This window comes from Phallusia mammillata, chromosome 1, assembly GCF_965637545.1.
Source record: "Phallusia mammillata chromosome 1, kaPhaMamm4.hap1.1, whole genome shotgun sequence".
NCBI classification, from domain to species: domain Eukaryota; kingdom Metazoa; phylum Chordata; class Ascidiacea; order Phlebobranchia; family Ascidiidae; genus Phallusia; species Phallusia mammillata.
The window spans coordinates 247,439-269,936 of NC_137252.1; the positions used below are offsets into that span (position 1 = coordinate 247,439).

General features: G+C 39.4%; 1 protein-coding gene across 1 annotated transcript; it reads left to right on the forward strand.

Moving 5' to 3' along the window:
• Positions 1-359: 359 nt before the first annotated feature.
• Positions 360-20,960, forward strand: LOC145238980 (uncharacterized; the record flags this gene model as incomplete). Its single annotated transcript, XM_080102280.1, has 25 exons — positions 360-464; positions 1,854-2,128; positions 2,874-3,166; positions 4,090-4,320; positions 5,815-6,003; positions 6,577-6,691; positions 7,303-7,564; positions 7,950-8,068; positions 8,597-8,762; positions 9,461-9,596; positions 10,036-10,187; positions 10,866-11,014; positions 11,550-11,665; positions 12,064-12,210; positions 12,543-12,657; positions 13,114-13,247; positions 13,775-13,980; positions 14,867-15,124; positions 15,497-15,617; positions 16,690-16,850; positions 17,297-17,527; positions 18,468-18,641; positions 19,041-19,233; positions 19,930-20,084; positions 20,393-20,960. Coding segments are annotated over 25 exons (4,506 nt in total), but the record flags the coding sequence as incomplete, so codon positions are not given.
• Positions 20,961-22,498: the final 1,538 nt, after the last annotated feature.

The window sequence follows — 22,498 nt, forward strand, 5'->3', positions numbered from 1 at the left end:
AACCAAATATCAGCATGTCTATGATAAGTTTGCAACGTCGCTCGTTACTGCCGCTTGCAGTTGTTGTGATTTAATCCAGTTGTCTGCTAGGTGGCGCTCGGTAGTCACTGTAAACAAATTCTCAAAATAAGAAAACCGGGAAACCGGGTAAGTTGTCGTGGTGTCAGATTGTTTGAACGCAGATGGCGTTAAGCACAAGGAGATTTTGTTGTGACTGATGCGGGAAAAATGAAAAGTAAGCGGAGTTTGTTGTTGTTGTGTATTTCTATACAATTATTTTTGTTTCGTGCAACATGTTTTAATGCAATCTGTACAACATTTACGCGGTGATTTTCCGCAAGATATAACCAATTTTGTTTCATGACGTAACAGGCATAGACGTGGTGACGTCAGAATCGCTTGAGGAGACGCTTTCTTGTGACGACGCATTTCTGGAATATTTCAACGCTTTTCTTTCACTCCCAGTAAGATTGTTCATATTTTGTGAACCTGTGCGTTGTGATGTTACTCTACTGCATTAATGCTTATTCGACCCAAATGTTTTAGACAAATGTGACTTTTTGGTCCAACATTTTTATCTCAAATCTTAGGTCTTTGGTTCAAAACCCGCCGCGGATTAGAATCGATCGCAATTACTGATTTGTGTTTCAGTACTTGCGTTTTAGAATGGTTTTAAGATAAATAATGTTTTATCAAGACGGCTTTTAACAAGATCACAGCACTCAGACATAAGTAAAAATATATTATTTTATGGATGTTGTTGTTAGCAAAACGTTTTATGGTTGTCAAGAATTTAATTTGTCATGTAGTTTAAAATTAGCTATTTTGCTCTGTGCTTTTGTAGAAAAAATGCCTGTTTTATTAAAACGTCAAAACATGGATCACAAACTTGGAAAGTAAGTTTGGTTCAAAACCTTGAACATTCGACCTTTGTTTGCTATCCAGCGGTTAAAGCCAGTGTGCTTAGCACTCATTCCCTTGTTCCAAATCCCAGCCCCTTTAAACAAGCAAAACCTCAATGTTGCAGCGATTGTTGATCAACCCATGTTCGTTTGAACACTCCCAGTTCGAACAATTATCCCAGGGTAGAACAAAGGCTTCTGTTCTAATCCATTCATAGTTTCGTCTCTGCGCGCCGATTTGTAAACACTATCAAAGCGCGCGGTTCCTCCAAATGAAACTGGAAACGCGCTATTGTTTGTATTGTTATTTCGAGCCCTGTTATCTCGTGTGTTTCAAACCAGCTGTGGTAGGTTCGACTCTATACTTATCGAATTAAGACATCATCCTGAAAAATTAGGTACAAAGCGGGCGTTTAAGCTTTACGACAAGAGCCGTTTACCCACACTTGTCGGGTTCGTTTTTTTTTTGTTCTGTTGCATAAATTGTAATGGCGGGTAAGTTTGAATGGGCTGGAAGGAGGATATAGAAAAGCTTAATATTTGACATTTCTTCAGAGGTGTAAATAATACAAACTTAGTGACTTTCAAAATGTCAACAACGTGCTTACTTAACCAGTTACCAACCATAAACTCATCCAGACTTTTTTTGCTATAGTATGATAAGAAACACATTGCTGTTATTTTTTTCTTCGAAACCAACTAACCAATCAATATTGTTGTTTTTCCGGCGCCCCACAAATAAACATGATAACTTAAAAACCAACCAGAAATAAACGCCCAAAGAATATTTTTTTGTTTTCAGGCGGCAATATGCTGCTAACGAGTCAACTCCAAACTTATCTAGACTTGTTTTAGCTTGTTCAAGAAAATATGTGAAATTTAGTTTCAAAACGACCAAGAAAAAACGTGACAAAAACGTTAAAATCCTTCGCTCAATTTTTTATTCTGCAGGCGTTTCCACAACGCTTGGCTTACAGTCGTTTCACCGGGACTTTCCATGACGTCGACAAAGAAAGCGTCCCCTTTGCCCCCATTTGCGATGTCGCCCCACCAAGTAACGGGGGAATAACCCAGCCCCCACCCGCAGACCCCAGTTTACCCATGGATATTGAAATGAACGGGAGTTTGAATGTGCTTGGGGGGAGAGAGGTTTACGGAGCAAAGGAAGATGAAAGGGAGAGAGTGCTCGGTTGGGCGAAGGAACATAGACTTCCGCTGTTTGTCGAGTAAGTGGAATTTGCTGTTCAGATTCAATGCTGGGTTAAAAACTATGTGTGTGTGCAATTAATATTTAAAAAGTCTTAGAACAAACAAAACTATTTGAAACTGAGGCATACTTTTGTTTCTCCCAAACTGGAGTGTTGTTGAATTACTACATTATGCAATACCACGCTTGTCACCAATAAGCTGCAGACAGTGCACTCTGTTTTGACCTATAAGGTATTCATCAGTGCAGCTGGTGACAAGAGATTGGCCGTATGGGATAGTGTAGCCAGAAAACAAAACTATTTCAAACTGAGGCATGTTTTTTCTGCTTGTTACTGCCAACAAACTGGAGTGCTGTTGGATTGCTACACTAGCCAATATGGCCATGATATTGTCAGTTGTCACCAGCTGCACTTATAAGACCTTGAAACAGTGTGTACTGTCTGCAGCTTATTCCAAACTTAAATGACAAATATTTATTAGCACTTTAATCTGTGCTAAAATTGCAGTAGTAATAAGGCGAAACTATACAACAATTAAATGCTTTTTGATTAGAAGTGCCATTTCAACACACGTGTTAATGCACTTTTAGGCAAGTTAGATCTCAAGAACAACGTTTAAAGTTAAATTAAGGCGCCACACTGAACAATTATCAACTAAATGAAAAAATCGACACAAATTTATATTTAAAGGCACAACGCTGAAAGTATCATCAACCAAAGGAATTAGGTAGAAGATGACTAACAGTTTTGTTGTTCTCCACAGAACCCAACTATACCGCGAACTGAAACTTTGCAAACTCCTGCTTCGTCCGTTGGATGTTCGTAGAGGCAGCAGCAGAATCAGAGGTTACAGTCGACTTTCCATGGGTTTCGCGACCACAACATCCATCATAAGTGGGACAGCAGGTCGCATGGATTCGCCATCGAGAGCTCTGACCAGTTTGGAGAACCAGTCCACCATAGACTGGACTGACATGACCAGCACAAAGTATCAGGGTTATGAGGAAGGGCGTCCAGCCAGCAGAGCTTTCAGTTTGCCACCAAATCTTGGACTCGGTAAGTTTTGAAAACTTGTGCAAACAAAAAGCAAGTATCAGATATGGAAAAGCTTGTTTTTAACTCAAGTTTATAGAGCTCTTCTGGCAAAGGTATATTTATTCCGACGTCCTATACAGGTCGCCTTCATCAGGGTAAATAACACTAAAATTTGCGCAATTGTTTTCAAATAACCAAGTCCTGTCGGCCATAAAGTTGGTTTATCTCTGTGCATTGCATGTGTTAGCAAACGCTGTCTGTATTTACATCATTTTCGCTGATCATAAAATCTTGCTTGCACAGCATTTATACAACTTACACTGCTCGTTGTCGGAAGGTTATTGGGGGGATTGCTTTAGCTGGTTTGTTCGAATTTTATGTCTTGTTTGAATTCAACTAGAGGTGAAAGGCACGTAACAAGTGGATTGGAAAGCTTCGTTAGTTAATATTTCACCCGCAGTACTTTCCTAATCCCGGTTCTTGCCAGCTTATTTAAGCTCGACGCAGTAAACCTATGCATGAATTTAAACAAAGGTGAAAATATCCACATAATTTTGTTCAAGGATTCATTGTTATTGTTCGATTTGCTGCTTGTGACGTAACACAACAAAACACAATGCTATAAGTTTGTAACTACAAATACATTTTTGTCTCTACGTTTGTAGTAAGCCCAAAAATCGTAGTGGTGAAGGTTGATATAATCGTGCAACGTTTTTTATTACAAACATTTGTCAACATTCCAGAGCCAGTTACAATTATATCATACCCCTTAGTCGTAATCAGAGTACGCTAGGCCTATTGAGGGCGCTATACCGAATCAGCCGATCACCAAGCATTCACCAAATGGCAAGGCACAGGGTAGAAAATTTTTAATGTCAATCCTTGTAGTTTAGTCTTGCTTTGATCAATTTCAACCGGTTAATTTCGATCCTGCACATTCACAGGCAGGACTTGGTCCGCTACAGCGATGTACGACACTTCTGCCACTGAAACGAGCAGCACGCAGGGCGACAACATCGTAAGGAGAGACATCGGTCGCCCAAAAGCCCACCACAAGAGGCGCGCTTACCCTGCTATGACGTCATCCAGGGGTCAGGAGGGGTCAGTGTCAGGTCACATGAACCTGTTGTCGGATTCGGGGCTGGGAACAACAGCTGTTGATTACGCACAGAGCGGTAAGAAGTTGGTTTATCATTGTTATGTTATTTCTCTCATTGATGATTGTACCACAGCACTGGTGGTACACCGGAGCTTTCAAACGTGTTACGCGAGTAGCTTTCTGCAATATAATTCAAGTCAAAACAGGAAATACAACGTATCTGACCCAACTGAATAGCCCTGGTTTTGGACAAAACTCGTGTCTTGGACATTCTTTCGCAATTGCTAATCATGCCATTATAAGGAATATCCTGTCCTAATCAAGAAGCATTGGTCCATCTCTTGTTCTACCCATTCCAACAGAGTTTAAATCAGGGGTTCTTAACCAGGGGTAGGTGTACCTCTTGGGTGTACGAAGCACCAAAGCAGGGGGTACGACTTGCAGGATGAAATTATATGCTATTTAGGCATATTTGTGAAGAATGCGTAACAAGTTACTTTGTTATATATCCAGAACGGGTTAGTTTTGTACTCCTTACAATACTGTTTTCATGCATGCATTCAACACCCAAGTTATAAATACACTGAGTTTAATTGTTACAATTTTATTTACTTCCGTCGGCCATTTTAGACAAGGGTTACGAGAAAATTTTATGAAAGCTCAAAGGGTACGAGCGTTAAAAAGGTTAAGAAACACTGAATTAAATGGTATGCAGCGATGGTAAAAGTAGTTAGGTGGTAAGCGATTAGTTTATAGTTGAGAACCACTGCACTGCAGTACATGCATTTCGAAATTGAACAAACAATCATGAAAAAGTAACTGTATAACAAAATGAACTGGATGTTACTAGTTTATCAAACACAGATTGAGCCAAATATCGGGACGCTAAAAATCCGGTAACCGGATAAATTGTCCAACATTTTGATGCGATTGTTGTTTAACCGGTTCATGTTACTTCCCCGCCTATACTACGTAACATGATCCAATTCACCATTAGAACGCCGATCTGTTGCCTGTATAGTGGCTTGTTTATGGAAAGCTGTTTATGCTAAACTCTCAAGACGTGTAAGTTATTGTCCCTTAACTAAAAGCCGGGATTATAACGTTGTGGTTTTGTTGGTGGTTTTAATTTTTATCTTTTCATCAACATATTTCTTTGTTGTTACATTCCATACATGACCCGTAAACACAAACTGTAAGGGTTCGGATTAAATTAAGAGTGGTGGCTCGGATTAAATTAAAACTTGAATTAAATGAAGGCTGGAATAAATTAAAACTGTGGTGGTTCGGATAAATTTGTTATTGTAACGTATAATATTATATTTGTCAACGATCATATTTGTTTTCGATACTCGTAACCCAATGGTGGGATTCAATTTTTTCGTCAGCCGGTTCTACCACAAAATTCATATTTTTCAGCCGGTTCTGTAACAAAAAGTCCATTGACAGTAACCAGTAATGCTAACCGGTTCGCTGATCTCATAAAATTTGGTGAGACGGTTCTACAGAACCGGTGCGAACCGGCTGAATTCCACCACTGCATGTAACTGACGTCTTTCCTCACACACAGGGACGAGTGGCAAGACACGCAACATCGCAACGCGCGCTGACACCCTGGGAGTGAGTTCCAGGTGGGAAAGTGAAGAGGGATACAGCACTCGAACTCCAGGTTCTAGAACACGCACCGCTATGACGTCATCATCGTTTCCAGGCGACGGACGCTTTTCCCCGGCCAGCCCTGCAAACTGGACGTTGAACGGTGACGTAATAGTCTGCTTTAGTCAACAAACGTTTTGATCAATTGTGTTACCAATCTTGGCATGAGTTTGATGGGGAAGCATCACGCTTTCCCACTACATGTATATTTAGATTGCATATGAAAAATTTGTACAAATGATTTGAACTTACACACTACAATAGTTTTTACCAACTGAACGATAAACCGTAATTTGTTAGACGATTATACTCTCACATTCAACTGTCTATCTCAATAATAAACTCTGACATTTCTGGACATAATCACCGATGATGATGATATAAACAGTTTTTGAAATCTTTCTTCAAATATAGCCCATTACTTCTGTCACGAAGTTCACACGTTGTTGTACTTTAAATTAGTGTATTAGTTACATTCCATATTCAGTGGTTACACAAATAGAAAACATGAAACTGTAATATTTTGGCCGAACCTTAACTTAAGCGCAAGATTTCAACCTCCATTCGCCGTTTAAAGCCTGCAAACTATCAAACACATTTGATTGACATCCGCTCACACCAACTCCATCGTAAACATCGGCCACCTGGTGGGAGTTATAAGTAGTTTATGTTTCAGATTCAAAGTACGAAGGCAAGAGCGCGCTACGAACCGCGGATTCTCCCAGTAAACCACACAGAGCCACCATCGTCCTCCCGCAAACCCAAGCTCAGATGGTTAGGATAATAACAAGGTAAAGACCAGGATTGTTTATATTTTGCAACATTAAATACAGATCTGTTCGTAAGATAAATGATAAAAATAACGGCCCAGATAGACATAAAAAGCAAACTGATGTTACCTGATATCGCTGATGATGGCATGAGCATTTGCCGAAACGTTTGAACAATAAAGCACTTCGCTTCTTGCATATATTTCGGCCGTTATTTTCATTTAACTTAAAATATAATTTCTTTGTATATTATTGTGTCACAAAACAAATGCATTTCGCTTTTATACGCATCGTCAGTGTATGAAAAACATGTGGTATAGAGATAAATTCTTTTACAGCGACTAATTTAGTGTTTTCGCTCTGAAATTTCCTTTCCTTTTCTTACAAGGAGATTTCATGCATAAGGAAACATATACTAGTAAATTAACAAATATGTAGCTCTGCCAGCAGTTTTTATTATAAAATTTAATATATTCGAGTTAAAATGCTTTAATCTGATATTTTGTGTATTTCAGATATTTATTTCAGTATTTCAGCTTTAATGTATAAAAAATGACCCTCTTACGCGTGAGAAAATTCTTGGTCAACATCTAAATCTTTACGATTTTCTTTGAAATTATTTCTTTTCACAGCGATTCAAACGACGACTCAACCACTGTGAACACAAAAACCGGCGGAAACGGGCCCGATGACGTCACTACGTGTGATGGTGACGTAGATGATGACGTAGTGGACGCCGAATCGGACGAGTTTGAGGAGGAAGACGTGGTGGGCGAGTTTCTCGACTTCGAGGATCATGATTCTTCATGCGGGGAAACCGAGACCGAAATCGCGTCGATCGAGAAAGTTCACTCGATGTCGTTGCAACATATTAAAGAGAGGATCTTTCGAACGGTATAAGTTTGATTTTTTTGAGTTAATTTGACGAAACGATCGTATTTCCCCTTGTAAGCACTTTTTTTGCGATTAAGTTTAACATTTAATGGTGAAAATATCGGCTATAATAGACGTAAAAAGCGACATGCTATATTTTTTAAACGTTCGGCAAAGGCTCATGCCATTTGAAAAATAAAGTACGTCGCTTTTTATGCCTATTTGGACAGTTATTTTCACCATTAAACTTATGAACAGATCCGTATATAGTGTTCCAAATTCGACATAATGGCCTTAATTTATAAAAATGAACGTATTTGCACTTAGTAAATTTTTTTCTGTGCATTTTTTTACAATGAAATATTACACAGATTTTAAAGTGTCAATCATGTAAGTTATGTTTCAGAAATCTGGAATGGACAGTTTCTTGAATTTCGTGAAGGGCACAGCTGGTGAGTTTCTTGTCGCGTTCTGGCTCGACACGGAAGCTTTTAAAGACGCGTTGGCGCGATTCGAGTGCAGAGGGTGAGAAGTGAATAAATATTGACTTTACTTACTGGAGTTTGCGTCTGTTGGTGAAAGTGATTGATAGAGTTCATAGTCCGGATTATTGAAACGGAAAACCCGCTCAAGCTACTGAAAAGTTTAGAGTGGTTTGCAAATATCCAGCAAATCCTACTTTGGAGGCAGTTTTATGGAAGGTTGCAATTCCGTAAAACTTAAAATGTCGCAAATTTTAAGATGCGAATATTTTTATAATACTGGATAAAGCTTCGACTTTTTTTGGTTTTGCCAGCAAGTTTTGCTTTGGCGAACTGCCACACATTTATACATATAGGTGTGAGCGAAACAATTTAAGGGCAAATCCCATCGCATAATATGCACTAGCCAACTTTAAATAGCCACCTAAATACATTTTACCAATGTTTTTCTGTGTTAGATGTCCCAGTGTCGTTTTAAACCTGCACAAACCGGGAATTAGAATTTGTTTGCAAGTTTGAAATGTTGCAAATGGAGATTTAACTTTTTTAAGTTTGCCATTTTGCCGAACAGATCAACAGCAGCTTCAGAAATAGGCTCCGCAGCATCATCTAGCGGCGATGGTTTAGAGGAAGAGAGCTCTCTCCGCTTGAGGCGCCATCGTCTCTTCCGTGATATTCTTGATCGCCACAAGTTTGTTTTGACCGAAGAATCCTGGCAACAAATCCGAGAAGCGCAGGTTTGAAACACAAATATTTTGCACAACTATACAACTTTTGAATCCAGCATTGATAAACTTATATTTTTTGATCAACCGGCAAATATAAACAAAACATGTCGTTTCTACGTCTTATACAGGGCGTCTTTATCAGGGTAATGTCTGCTTCCCAACACAGTCTTTATGGAAAAACGTTCATCAAAACTGTGGTTCAACGGTGTAAAAGCGACCGAATGCTAATCGACATTGGAACATCAATTTTTCGCGAATAAACTGTTGCTGCCAGGCATGATGTATCAACAAATCCACATATGTCATTATCATGATGAAGGTGTCTCGTATTGGACATCGAAACGTCGGCATATTATACTGCCGGAAGAACTACAAATTTGTTGATACAAAAGTTAATTTATAAAACACAAAAAAGCGCAGTGGTATAACAAGCTTGTGCGCACCAACAGGTTTTGTGTTTCATCGGCCTTGTTGCTTTACACTGCAACTTTGTGTTTTCAATTTATGTCATTACCCTGATGAAGGTGTCTCGTTTGGGTCATCGAAACGTCGGCATATTATAATACAAACTGCTGGAAGAGCTAAAAACATTGTTGATCAGTTTTTACGTTCATCGTATTGGCGTACTTTCATTGCGTAGTTCATGAAATATGTCTGGCAACAGCATAGTGTTTATTAGCTTTATGATTTATCACGTGACTTTGCAGGCCAGCGACGGATTGAGCTACCACGTGTTTGTGCGACCCCAGTATGACGTATTACGCAGACTGCGCTCCTATTGGCTGCCGAGATTCGTCGTCCACCAAAGCTCGAAGTCAAACTTTAAAGACAATTTAGCAACAGGTGAAAAAAGCTGTCGATCGGCTTTCATCAGGACAAAGTGTGTGAAAAGGAATAAGATATTATAAAACTGATGATGGCATGAGCGTTTGCCGAAACGTTTCAACTATAAAGCATGTTGCTATTAGGTTTATAGAGCTCTTCTGGCAAATGTATTTTTATTCCGACGTTTTTGCCAGAAGTGCTCTATAAACTTGCTATAATGCCTGGCAGCAATAGCTTATATATATGTCGCTATTAGGTCTATTTGGGCCGTTATTTTCATCGTTAAACTTATGAACAGATCCTTATAGTGTTTCAAATAAGACCTTGAATTTTAGTTTGTTTAATTCCGTTTTTACACAATACGATATTTTTACGATAGAGAATTTTTTTTATCAATTTTTTGATCCATGTCTTACTACACTCGTCTCACACGTGACTCCCATAAACATCTTACCAGGTTCATGGCACGATGACGTAGAAGGAATGTATGACGTCACGAGTAGCAAGCTTGTGACGTTTCCGCTTCTAACTGTCGGATATTTCCAACTTCCGGAACGACCGTCACTTCCGGATGCGAATCAGTCGCAACTTTCAGTTCAAACTCTAGAGGTAAAAATTAACGCTCGGTTTCACAGTGGACACGAGGTTTGAAGTTGATGGTCTGGAATCAGATTTAACTCATGTTTGCGCAAAAGTTGACCAGAATTGTACACATACTTAAAAACGCTTGGAGTTGGAATCCCACCGCTGCCTAGATGTTTCTTACCTGTGCCTTGCTGTATGGGAATGTTTGGGAGACATTTTTGATTCGTAGCGCCTTCATAGGGTCTGGTGTGTGATAATTTATAAATGAGTATGTGGTGATTGCTGGTATGCATGAACGCTTCAGGGCTGGTCGAAGTACGTGTGTAAATTTACCTTAACTAAAAACACTTAAGTTCGAAATATTCAGTGTCCATTGGCTTGCGGCTTTCAAGCGTTAGAGTGATGACAAATATAGTGGATGACGATCTGTGATTATTAAGTTAGCTTATTTAACCGTGTTTCTATTTGTTTACTGCGTTCGATGAACGCATTGTTGGGTTTGCCAGCTAGCTTCAATATCACTTGATTACAATTTTTTAAGCTTGTACCAACAAGTGTGTATATTGTTCGGCAAAAAGAGACACATTTGTACTTGGGTTTGCTATTGATCTGGACTCTGGACGAACACTTAGTGCAACTCCCAGTGTATAATGTACAATATACAACTTTTAATATTTGTTAAATTACCTCCCTCTCATCCAGTCGTTAGCTGCTCAGAGCCAAACCACAATCCGACCTTCTACGTCACAAATACGTATGATGTCAGCTCGTTCCGCTTCAAGTCACACGTTGATGCGAGCTTTAAGTTCTGAACCTGAGGCTGGATTTCCATTCCGCAATTATATACGGAGGTAACATTGAAAGCTGGAGTTAACTGGGTCTGAAAAGTGTTTTACGACTAAAATCAATGTCATCTATTAATACTGGGTTATTGTGTTGTAACACAACGAAATGTAAAAGTCCATCATGACATACATGTATTTTTTGCTTGCAAAAAAGGTTTGTTTCTGTCATTATGGGGAAGGAGCAAAACAGCAATACTTTATATTTCAAAACAGCAATACTTGCTTTTATCCTAAAGTTTGTCCCTTTGTCTTTCTACGAGGTACTTACTCAAAACCCCAAGAAAAAATCAAAAGCGAAAAGATACAACTAAGATACCTGTTTGGAATATTTCGCTGCTTGAGACTTGGAGCAGTCAACAAACGTTATTGACTATTTAGGATATGAACCACATATTGTTTTGACAAAATCTTGAATAATCTGAGTTTGTTTCAACCATTTTTGCATGACAGCAGTTTTCATCCGTTCAACTAGGATTTAAAATTTCAATATTTCACACAAAACCTGATGCGTCTTCCCTGCATTGCAACTTTTCTTTTCCAGCCACGAGGACCGAGCAGTTACTTTCACATACGACTTCTGGACGTGTTTGGAATATTTGAGCGAATGGAGTTCGTCTCACGTACAATCCCCTGCAAATTACGCCAAGCAGAATGCGAGTAAGAATTATGTCGGATATTACAACTTACTGCGTCTCACAGTTAATGTTCTTGAAAGATAAACAGAGATGCAGAGTCGAAGTAAACACGACTTTGTGCTGATAAATGCAAGTTACAAAAATCTGGCTTGTGGCGGATTCGAACTCACAAATTGTTTTCCGTAAATCGTGGTAAGCCGGTCAAAAATCGGCGAGATATTAGTGTAGTTTGTTTCGAACAACAATTAAAATAAGTTTACCAAATCTTGCAACGCGTTTTTTTATTTGCTGCTTTGTTTTGCCACTAGGTGTCAGATTTTTACGCAATATCAAATATTTCGCTTTTATAAAGTTGTTTCCTGGTGCAAACTAACAAAACAATAAAAGCTATGTTACGTAACAATGCGTATATTCTTGCAGTTGCGTTGGGAGCAGTGGAAGCTTTCATGCTCTTCAACATTTTCCTGGTGAAAGATTCTCCGAGTTTTATGAAACCTCCGAAAAAGCTTGCATCCAGTCTTGCTGCTTTGCAACGAGCTCTCAAGAAAGCTACAGCACCAGGAAAAAGTAATTATTTTTTGGATCGAGGATTTTATTGATTTCATTCGATTCAAGTTATAAAAAGGCGCAAAGCCACCACACTCATCTGACAAACACAGCAGTTTTTTGTCACAGTTTCTTCTTCATTCCCGAAACTTTTAAGTCTCTGGAAAAAAGTAGCACATGGAAATCAAATAAGTATTTAAAAGCTTCAAGCCCTTTATGATTTCGAAATCTAAATCATATAGTACGCCAGGCCCATTAACGGCGCCTGCGGTAGGATTCGAACCGATGACAGAAGTCTTTCCAAGGCTTTCTCTCTACCAACTAAGCTTTATATAACAACCCTTTCTACGTAGAATCGTCAGCGATAATATCATCCAACTTGTTTCGTCCTATGAAGCAGTACGCGATAAACGTACTTTCTTCGTGCCTACAGAGGTACAATGATCACGAGATTAAAATCTACATCGAGTAAGTATGATGTCTATGGTTTGTTAAGACACACGGTCGGTTCATTGTTTTGTAAATTCAGTTCATTCCAGGTGTTTGATCAGACTTCTTTTAAGTCCACTTAAAAGTATTAATACCAACAACACCTACATAAAAAAATCACACATAGCAAAACACGAACAGTAAAAAAAGCAGATTGATTTATGGACTTGGCTAAAATAAAGTTAAACAAAATAACTTTCAAAATTATGAACCGTTATGCAAATATGCGGAAACTGCTGCAGGCCACGGTCAGTTCATGTTGTAAATACTTTTCATTTTCGACATTTAAACAACTATAGTTGTTATATGCTGTCATCATCGATACAGCTATTGGTAAACATCTTGAATAGATACGCGTTTAGTGCTTGAAAACCTGTCAAAAATAGACCTTTCAAACACATGAACCGTTGTTTAATTATGTGGAAATTGTTGCAGGTCACGTGAGGGACGGTCTGTCCAATCAGAGACGACAGAGAAATCTGAAAGTTCATCCGAGGTCAAAGTTGAGGAAAGTGAAAGCACTTCTGTGAGTGAAACAGCCACAAGCTTCAGCAAGCATTGGTATTATGGTAAGTTGGTGGTAATTTGTGTTTTGTCAATCGTGATTGCGATTAACTTGTTGACAGATCTCCAACCCACCCCCATGCATGTTATTTTGCCATATGTTTTTTAACTAAATATTACTAAAATTCGCAAACCTTTATTGCAAACTAAGATGAACATAAATTCATAACTGGGATCAGCCCTGAAGCGTCGATCACGGCACACTCATTTTTAATCACAGTAAGCCAGGGCCATTGAAGGCGCCATGCCGAATCAGCCGGTCACCAGCAAGCATGGTAAGGCCAAGATTTTTTGTAGCCTACGCCTTGCTATACGGTGGTGAATGCTTGGGAGACCGTCTTTATTTGGTGTCACGCCTTTAACAATGGGTTGCTAAAGAATATGTTTTTCAACATTTCCAACAAACTAAGAGAATTTGAAAGCGCTTTGGATTTTTCAACCATGACAAAAAACACCAAACTGTCTAATTACTCTAGTTTAAGCATCTGCAGTTTTAGGCAAAACAAAATACAACTCCACTTTCTTCTCATAGATGCCGAGTCCTCCACTGAAACTGACTCTGCGAGTACGATGTACTCGTACGACGTTGAACGGATCAAACAACTCGCAAACTCGATTCGACAGAAAGGAGCGAAGAAGCCTCAGCGTCCACCGAAGAAAACGAGCACGGCTGCTGCGCGGAAAACTGCGAGGTTGAAAACGGCCGGGGTCGGGTTCAGGGATCATCAGGCGTCCAAAGTAACTTGATGTGCTGGATGTGTAGCGAAATTTATTTTACAACATGGGTCGCAACCTTTTTGCACAGCGGACCTTTTTTATAAGTGAAATTTAATCGCGGAACGGCTTTCGAAAAACAAATATTTAGCAATGAAAACGCTTAATATAGTTTATGATCCCCGGGAGACATAAGCAACATGTTTTAAAGCAGGGGTAGGCAACCTGCGGCCCTTTATTAAAGGTTGTGCGGCCCGCAGAGACGCTTGGATTTTAAATATACTGGCAAACAAGTCCAATTATTACATATTTTTGAGCTGATTAATGCGCCTGGTGCTAGTTTTCTGCGATCTGGCAAAATGTGGCTAGAATCAAATACGAATTATACTTGTAGTTAAGCATATTTGGTAAGAAACAAAGCAAAATCACTTTGTGTGATGCACATGTGCGGCCCGCGATCCAGTTTTGACATTCATAATTGGCCTTACAGTAACAAAGGTTGCCCACCCCTGTTTTGAAGCATTTAACCTGTAAAAATATATGGTCCGGCCTTAAATTGCTGGTTTAATGAAACAACGCGTCGACAACTTCTAACTTATGATGTGTAAGGGATCATCTCGCAACTAATCAATATAATTTCGTTTGTTAGGTTTTGCTATTTTTTACTATTGAACAGTATAACCCAACGATTCTTACCAACAACCTATTTGCAAAATCTATTAGCATAGCATATAAAACTTATGACTAACAATTCACAATTCGTCACGTGAATAAAATGGTCAAGAAGCCTTTCGTTAATTCGTGAAACTCGGAAGCAATTTCTTGGTTGAAATAAAACTTCTTCAGTTTTCATTTGATTCGATAACCGATGTGCTCTTGTCTGACAAACAACAATTGCTCTAATTTTTAGGTTCAGTTCCGGCTTCCAACTGACGGGGAGGAAAAAGCGGAGGGAGAAGAGCAGGAGGGAGCGGAGTCAGAGGAGGAGGATGGGGTAGGAGAAGAGGGAGAGGTGGGGAGTGAGGAGGAGAGGAGGAGGCGCAGAAGGAGGAAGAAGAAAGCTATGATGTCGCAACATCCGAATCGTCTCACTTTTGCTGAAATCAAATCGAACAAACTTCTTTACACGTTTTTGAGGAAATATATTTCACAGTGTGAAAGCGTAGAAGTAAGTTTCTAATTTCTACAAAAAATACTTTAGCTTAAAATCCGTGGATTTAAATTCTTTTTTAATTATTTTCTAAATCAAGAAACTCTCTGGAACACTATACACGGATCTGTTCATAAGTTTAATAACGGCCTAAATAGACGTAAAAAGCGACATGCTTTATTGTTCAACCGTTCCGGCCATCATCAGTGATATGAAAGCTTCATGCCAAATGTGCGTGTACCTAAACTTTATTGTTTCGAATAATCCTAAACAACAAACAATTGTCACTAAACAAACACAAACAGTAAAGCTTCGAAAACATATTTCGAAACTGATCTCAGTAAAAAAAATGGAAATTGATTTTTATGTTTCGATCATTTTTGTTTTCAGATTCAGAACGTGATGCAGATGTACCAGTTGTGCGATGCTTTGCTGTCGGTTCCGTCCAGTGAAGTTGACAGGAGAAGCGTCTTGTCGTCGGAACTCGTCAGAACTTATCTTCATTCATCGGGTAAAACAATTTGAGGGAAATTAATGGAGTTGTTCGGTTGATGCACATTTGTCAGTCAAACCGGGCTTTAGTTGCAAGAAACGGTCTGAAGTCGGACATAGTGTCGCATTTATTGTTGTAATTTCACCTTGGGTAATTGGGATTAAGTCTGATTACAACTCAAACGAAATAAACTCGCGGGTGCCCCTGGCTCATTGAGTGGAAATTATAAACAAGCTTTTCGTTCCTGAAAATGTGCGGTCAGTCGGTCGCTTTCCATGCCTCGTAGCAGACCTTACACGCTGAAAGCAGGTTTCCAAACAAACTTTGTGCAGACAGCTGTGTAGTAATGGGCTGTTACATTAAGTTTCAACAAGCTGACGACTTATTAACCGGCTAATGTCTATGTTGCTCAAACCGCTGCGATCTACGACCCAAACACACACGAAATGTGAAGAATCGTATTCGCTTAGCGGTTATATATGTTGTCAACGATTGCTTTTCAATTCTGTCGGTTTGAGCAGCATAGACTTAGCTCTACATAGCTCAATACCTCATCTAAATCTTGATGCTGCTAACAAACAAACTAATCAGGACTTCTGGGTTCAAAACCGTCCTGGGTTCAAACCCCGTGAAAATGCGCATTTTACTTTCTTCAAAACTTCCTCTGGTATGGGACGCAGAGTTGTAAGTCGGGCCGGACGTTTTGGGCTTGGGTTTCTTTTAAAAAAATACGGGCTTGGTTAAGGCCTGACTTTACACTCCGTCTCGGTGTTTTTTTGAATAAATTAAACCAGCTAAATGGCTAGTTGCTGGACCTGACGTAATGTCAAACAGCCCTTAAACGCCTTGTTCAAGACCAATTGTCTATTGTGCTTGTTGTCTTGGTCTTTCCTGGGTTTCAATCTAAAGGCCTGTCAATCAAACTTTCGGGCCTTAACGGGATTCTCAAAACGATTCGGGTTCGGGTCGTGTTTCGGACTCCAATTTCAGGCCCGTTTACAACTCTGATAGAACGGTCATGGCAAGTTCCAAAACTCACACATTTTTAATGAAGTAAATCAAGTTCTAACCTCTCAACCTCCTCATCCAGGTCCGAAGCAGATCGCGATGCCATCCGACCGATCCTCCCAACTACTCAAGGAACTTCCCAATCCATCGGATGAATCGGTTCAGGAAATCCAAGATTACGTCACTCCTACTTTGGATCAAGCGGCCGCCAATTTTTCACTCGGTTTCAACACTTTGCTGAAGGTGGGTCAGCGTAGTGGTGGTGTTGATCGTATAATTTGTTTGTTTTTCTATTTACATTTTTTGAATTCGTATTTATTTAAATTTAAATGCGTTGATGTTATATCGCTTGTGGGATATTTCGGCCAAGTTACTCTTTAATTGTTTTCAGGTGTTCCAAGTTTTTTGCTCTTGTTTTGTTTAATAAATAAAACCCTGGTACAGAATCATGCATTTCTTTGGACAAATTTGCTCTATTTGCGCTATCCTTATTATTGTTGATATAGTTGCGCACCGGATCTTTCTAGGAAAACCCTTTTTCGTGTTTTTTACTCTGCTTAACTTTAAAGCAAGGTTTAACGGTATACAATGACGTAATTACCGATGAAGTCTTCTTGTGACCTCATAAACCACGCGTCATGTATTCAAGCTTCCGTACTATGACGTAACAATCTAGTTTATCACTTCAGGAATACAAGTTGTCGATTCGAAGCGATCTCGGTCAGCATCTGAACACCGCGGAACTCGCGCTCAAAACTCTGACTCTGAAACCGAGTAGTAAGCGGCGTAGAGCGTTGGGGAAGCACTCTGCCCGGCAAACTCCGACTTCAGAACACAAGATCATCTTCATCGAGTCACTAGATCGCGCTAAAGAGGGCAACCTACCTCTGGAGTTGATGCACTTCTTTAAATACTTGCAGGTACAACTTCACACTTTGAACAGATTTTTTACAACTTAGGTACACGATTCACGGTTTTAAAATTCGAACGAGAAACAAACAATGAATACACTGTTGCTGCCAGGCATAACGTATCAACAGAATTTTTAGCTCTTCCGGCAGTTTTTTTTTTTTTTTTTTTTTTTTTTATTGTAATATGCCAACGTTTCGATGTCCCATACGAAACACCTTCATCAGGGTAATGACATACATTGCAAACACAAGTTATTATAAAGCGAAAAGGGCGGCGAAACACACACAAAAAAGGCGGTAGAAAAAACGCAGTGCGCACCTTTATAATAACTTGTGTTTGCAATGTATGTCATTACCCTGATGAAGGTGTTTCATATGGGACATCGAAACGTTGGCATATTACAATAAAAAAAAAAAAAAAAAAATGCCGGAAGAGCTAAAAATTCTGTTGAGAAACAAACAAACCAGTATATTTGCATAAAACATGACGACAATTAATTTGAGAATGACACAAGTTGTTGCCGAAACGTCATGTTTTATACAAATATACTGATGGCGTGTTTGATTCTCATTAGAATTTTTACAACTTATTGCATAAAATACATCTTTTACACGTAAGGTTGTAGTCTGTGCCTTGTGGCGAAATGCGCAACTGACATGATTCGCCGCTAGGAGCGCACCTGTTGTTCATTATGTTGCATCCCTTTGAGGCAAGGATGATGAAATGACTTGTGGCGCTCATACATACAAATTAAACCTGATCAGGATTCGCACTCGGGGTCGTGCAAGGTTAAAATAAAAAGCAAACTTGTAGAAATACGAAACCAGCCATTTGTCTCGGACAATTTGCTGTGCCAGTTTTCTTGACGAAACAAAATCCGATGTTAATTCCACGCAATTCAAGTCCACTTTCCAAACAACCGGAACTGATCCCAATATTTTCTTGCAGGGATTCGGCAACCAGGAGGGGTTTCCCCTAATCCACAACGACCTGATGTTCTACGTCGAAGTCAATAAATTCCTCGCTCTATTTCACTCCGACTATGACCTTGTGATGTTGAAGGCCAAGGTCAAGAGCATCCGGGACTGTTTCATCGACTCGCAAATGCAACCAACTCTACAAGTGAGCGTTAATTCAATTAGGGCCCTCAGGAAAACGTGTCCGTCTGTTTTCGATCGTAGAGATTTTGTTTAAACAAAATTTGTTAAACAAATTAAGTATGTTGGTGAAATCAATTTAACTTTCCCTGCAATTAGCGACTATGCCAAATCTTCGATAGGTAAGGATTTAAAATCTTGTGAACATTTTTTCAATGTTTAATACAAGCTGAAACAGATTAATTCCACCAAACCGCTTTTATTGCTTAAAATATTTGTAACTAACTCTTTACTTATTCAAATCGCGAAGTTTGGATATATTCTAGTTTCGACAAGTAATCGTTTCTTACATCACAAGTGCTTGACGTCACCATACCCTCAAGCGCAGAGCGATTGTTTCGAAACAATCAACATTATTTAACAGATCGACATCAAAACTGGCACCGCAGAGCGCTTACGCCGCGCGATGGACGCTTTTGTTTTAGACAAAGGTCGGGATCCGCATGTTTCCACTTTATTCGACGATTCCCAACACACTGTCTTCAACGAACTGCTCCCCTTCTGGGCCGGATTCGTTACAGCGATGTCGCCGTCTGAGAGGGAAGGAAAGAAACCAAGTGAGAAGATTGGATAAAAATGTGCTGTGTTTTTCTTTTACATTTGTGCAGATAAAAGTATGATTTTCAAATCACGTTCCAACCAGCGTTGTAAGTCGGGCCGGGTTCGGGCTTAGGTTTTTTCAAAACAAGCCCGCGGGCTTGATTCTGGCCGGACTTTACACTCTGTGTCAGTATTTTTTTGAATAAATTTAACCAGCTAAGTAGCCAGTGGACCTGACCTCATGTCAAACAGTCCTAAAACGCCTTGTTCAAGACCAATTGTCGTTTGTGTTTGTTGTCTTGGTCTTTCCTGAGGCTTAATGTATCAATCAAACTTTCGGGCCTAAACGGGCTTCCCAAAAACGATTCGGGTTCGGGATTTATTTCAGGCCTGTTTACCTCTGGTTTCAACATTGTAAATTTATTTGGTTAGTAACGCTGTCGAATGTTAATGTTCTGTTTATTGTAAAATGAAACACATTAATTTTATGCTAATCAGAATGATCTATACTAAGCTATGGAAACTTTGTTCACTAACACTTCTTCTGTTGGTTGTTTCATCGACCGTTTGCATTCCTAAACACGTTTTCATTTTTTTCTCATGCCTTTGTTTAAAATGATTTAAAAACACATTGGCCAGTTTTAATAGAGAACCAAAACTTTAAACATTTACAAGACATGCACAAATGTATACACGATTTAATTTATTTTCAGTTTTAAAAAGTGAGCGAATGCAGAAACGCCGGTTGGAAGCTTTCCTGAAAAGTCAAGACCCACATGTCGATTTTTCGCTTCCGAATTCCCAACCCAAGTTTGATATGAAGGGAATCGAATTCACATTTTCAGTCAATACTGGAATCCAATGGAAAGTAAGTTGGAAGTTCTGATTGGTTGAAATGTGTCACCTGATGTAATCGTCTGCTATGAAATGCAACTGCATTTGTTGAAAAAAAATAGTTAGAAATTAGTTGAAATTATACTTTTAATCCTTTTTTGTATTTACCAACCGTCTTTACATTATGGCTTTTGTATTAACTTACATAGCATTACCCACAAGTGTGATGTGATGTATTGTTTTTGGCTAAAGTTTGCACATGCAACCTAATTAATAAAACCTGAGGCAGACGATGCCGCCTTGGTTAAGTTCAAACTTGCATTGTTTAACCAATCACAACAGGCTTGGAGTGAAGCGTCATCAAGCCGCTCGAGCACTCCACCAATCACAGGCGTGATCGAGGTGGTTAAAGCCCCGCCCATATCTCAGCGACGAATCGTGCGAAGATCAGGTTTCACGATCCGCAAACTTCCCAGCCACGTGACGCAGGGGAGTTCCCCTCACCGTACCACGCCCGAAACCGAGACGAGCAGGAGCAGGAGGAGCGGAGGAGCACGAAGGAATGGGAGTGAGAACAACTTCCGCAAGGGGGCGACAGCGAGTGACAGTGCCAGTGTCGTAAGCTACACCACGTCAGTGTGTTGAGAGTTTGTCACGTGATGTTGAAATGGTTCAAGCACAAAATTGATGACTCAGCTGAAAACTTGGAGCATGACTTTGCACTTATCAGCACAAATTTTCGTTCTGTTTTCAACGTTTTTAAATTTTTTTTGTGTTTCATTAATTTTGCTTCACTGTATTGTTCGCATGCGACAGTGTTTTTATTTTTAACTCATTGTTTTGCACTTTTAGGCAGTTTTAATTTGTTTGTACTTAAGTAATTTCTTTGCCATGCACAAGAAAACTTATATTTCTTATGAGGTGATCTACAAGCAACGTAAGTTGAGGTGGCAGATGAGTTTCGTTTGATTTGAGCAACACAACTAATCAGTTTGAATATAAAACAATCATTCTCACTTTCAGGGGGATAAGAACGTTCAAGTCCCATTGAAGTTCGTTGTCGGAAACTACATCATTAAACCACCAAAGTGTATTGCAGTGCATCAACTATATTTGCATAGACGCGACTGTTATCAAACCACATGGTAAGCGTCTATCGGTTTCGCCCAGTTATTAAGGAAACATACGATCCACTGTCAACAACACAATTCCCCACAGCAAACGCTCAATGGCAGATTGTGGTTTTGTCCAAACCGCATTCTCTAGGATTCACAATAGCAGGAAATAGTAAAACCATTTCACATTTTAGTAAATCCACGAAAAAGCACAATGATATATCGATCCATTGCACGGATGCGGTGTTAAAATTATTTGTAAGTTGTAGTTTTGCGAAAACTTGAAAACAACTGGCACGAATGTAAACTCGTTGGAAACAATTTAAACCAGGGGTGAGCAACCTGCGGCCCGCGGGCCAAATGCAGCCCATTGACTAAAGGTTGTCAACCTTCAAAAACGCTTGGATTGTACTACTGGCAAACGAGTCCAACTGTTATATATTTTTGAGCAGATTGATGCGCCCGGTGCTATTTTTTCTTCGATTTTTCTGCGATTCTTGCGGCTAGAATCTAATGCGAATTTTACTTGTAGTTAAGCATATTTGGTATGTAACAAAGTAAAATCACCTTGTGTTACACAAAGATGCGGTCCGCGATGTAATTTTAGCTATTGTATTTGGCCCCACAGTTATAAAGGTTGCACACCCCTGATATAAACTGTTAACCATCATGGCCACAAAAATATAACGGTGTATTTCAATTTATTTCCAAACGGTGAGGTTGAACACACCAAAACGAAATCGTTGTAAATAAAACTAAAACCATTAAATTAAATCCCCCTTCATGACCTGAAAAACATTACTCACACCGCATCAGTGTTCAAATACATTAGCAGACCCTTACAAGTAAATATCTCCACTAATCATTTCAGTTCTACGTCATAAAGGACACGCATTGTTTCACAAAACTAGCTTGTAACACTTTATTTTAGGTCACGTGTTACCAACCCTTTTCCTCGCAAAACACAAACACACCACACCATGTAAAATCTGTTTAATAATCGAAAAACGACTTCTCGCGGCCAAATCGAACCGCGCTGTTCTGTATTCTTTGTCGATCGCGTGTGAAATAAAGTATATCGAAAGCACAGTACGCGATTCCGCGATTTCATTGTATCAGGCTCATAATATGGTGGTAAAATCAACGACAGATAAATGCTTGTAGCGTTTGAATATAATTGACAAAAGAAATGATTGCTAGGCATGAAGTGAAACGCAATTATATCTTTACGTAAAGTGGAGCGGATTAAAATACTTTTGCAAAGTTCATGGTAGTATGATCTATACGTTGCCATGGAAACAACAGTACTGTTTGTGTAAACTGGAACTTTCGA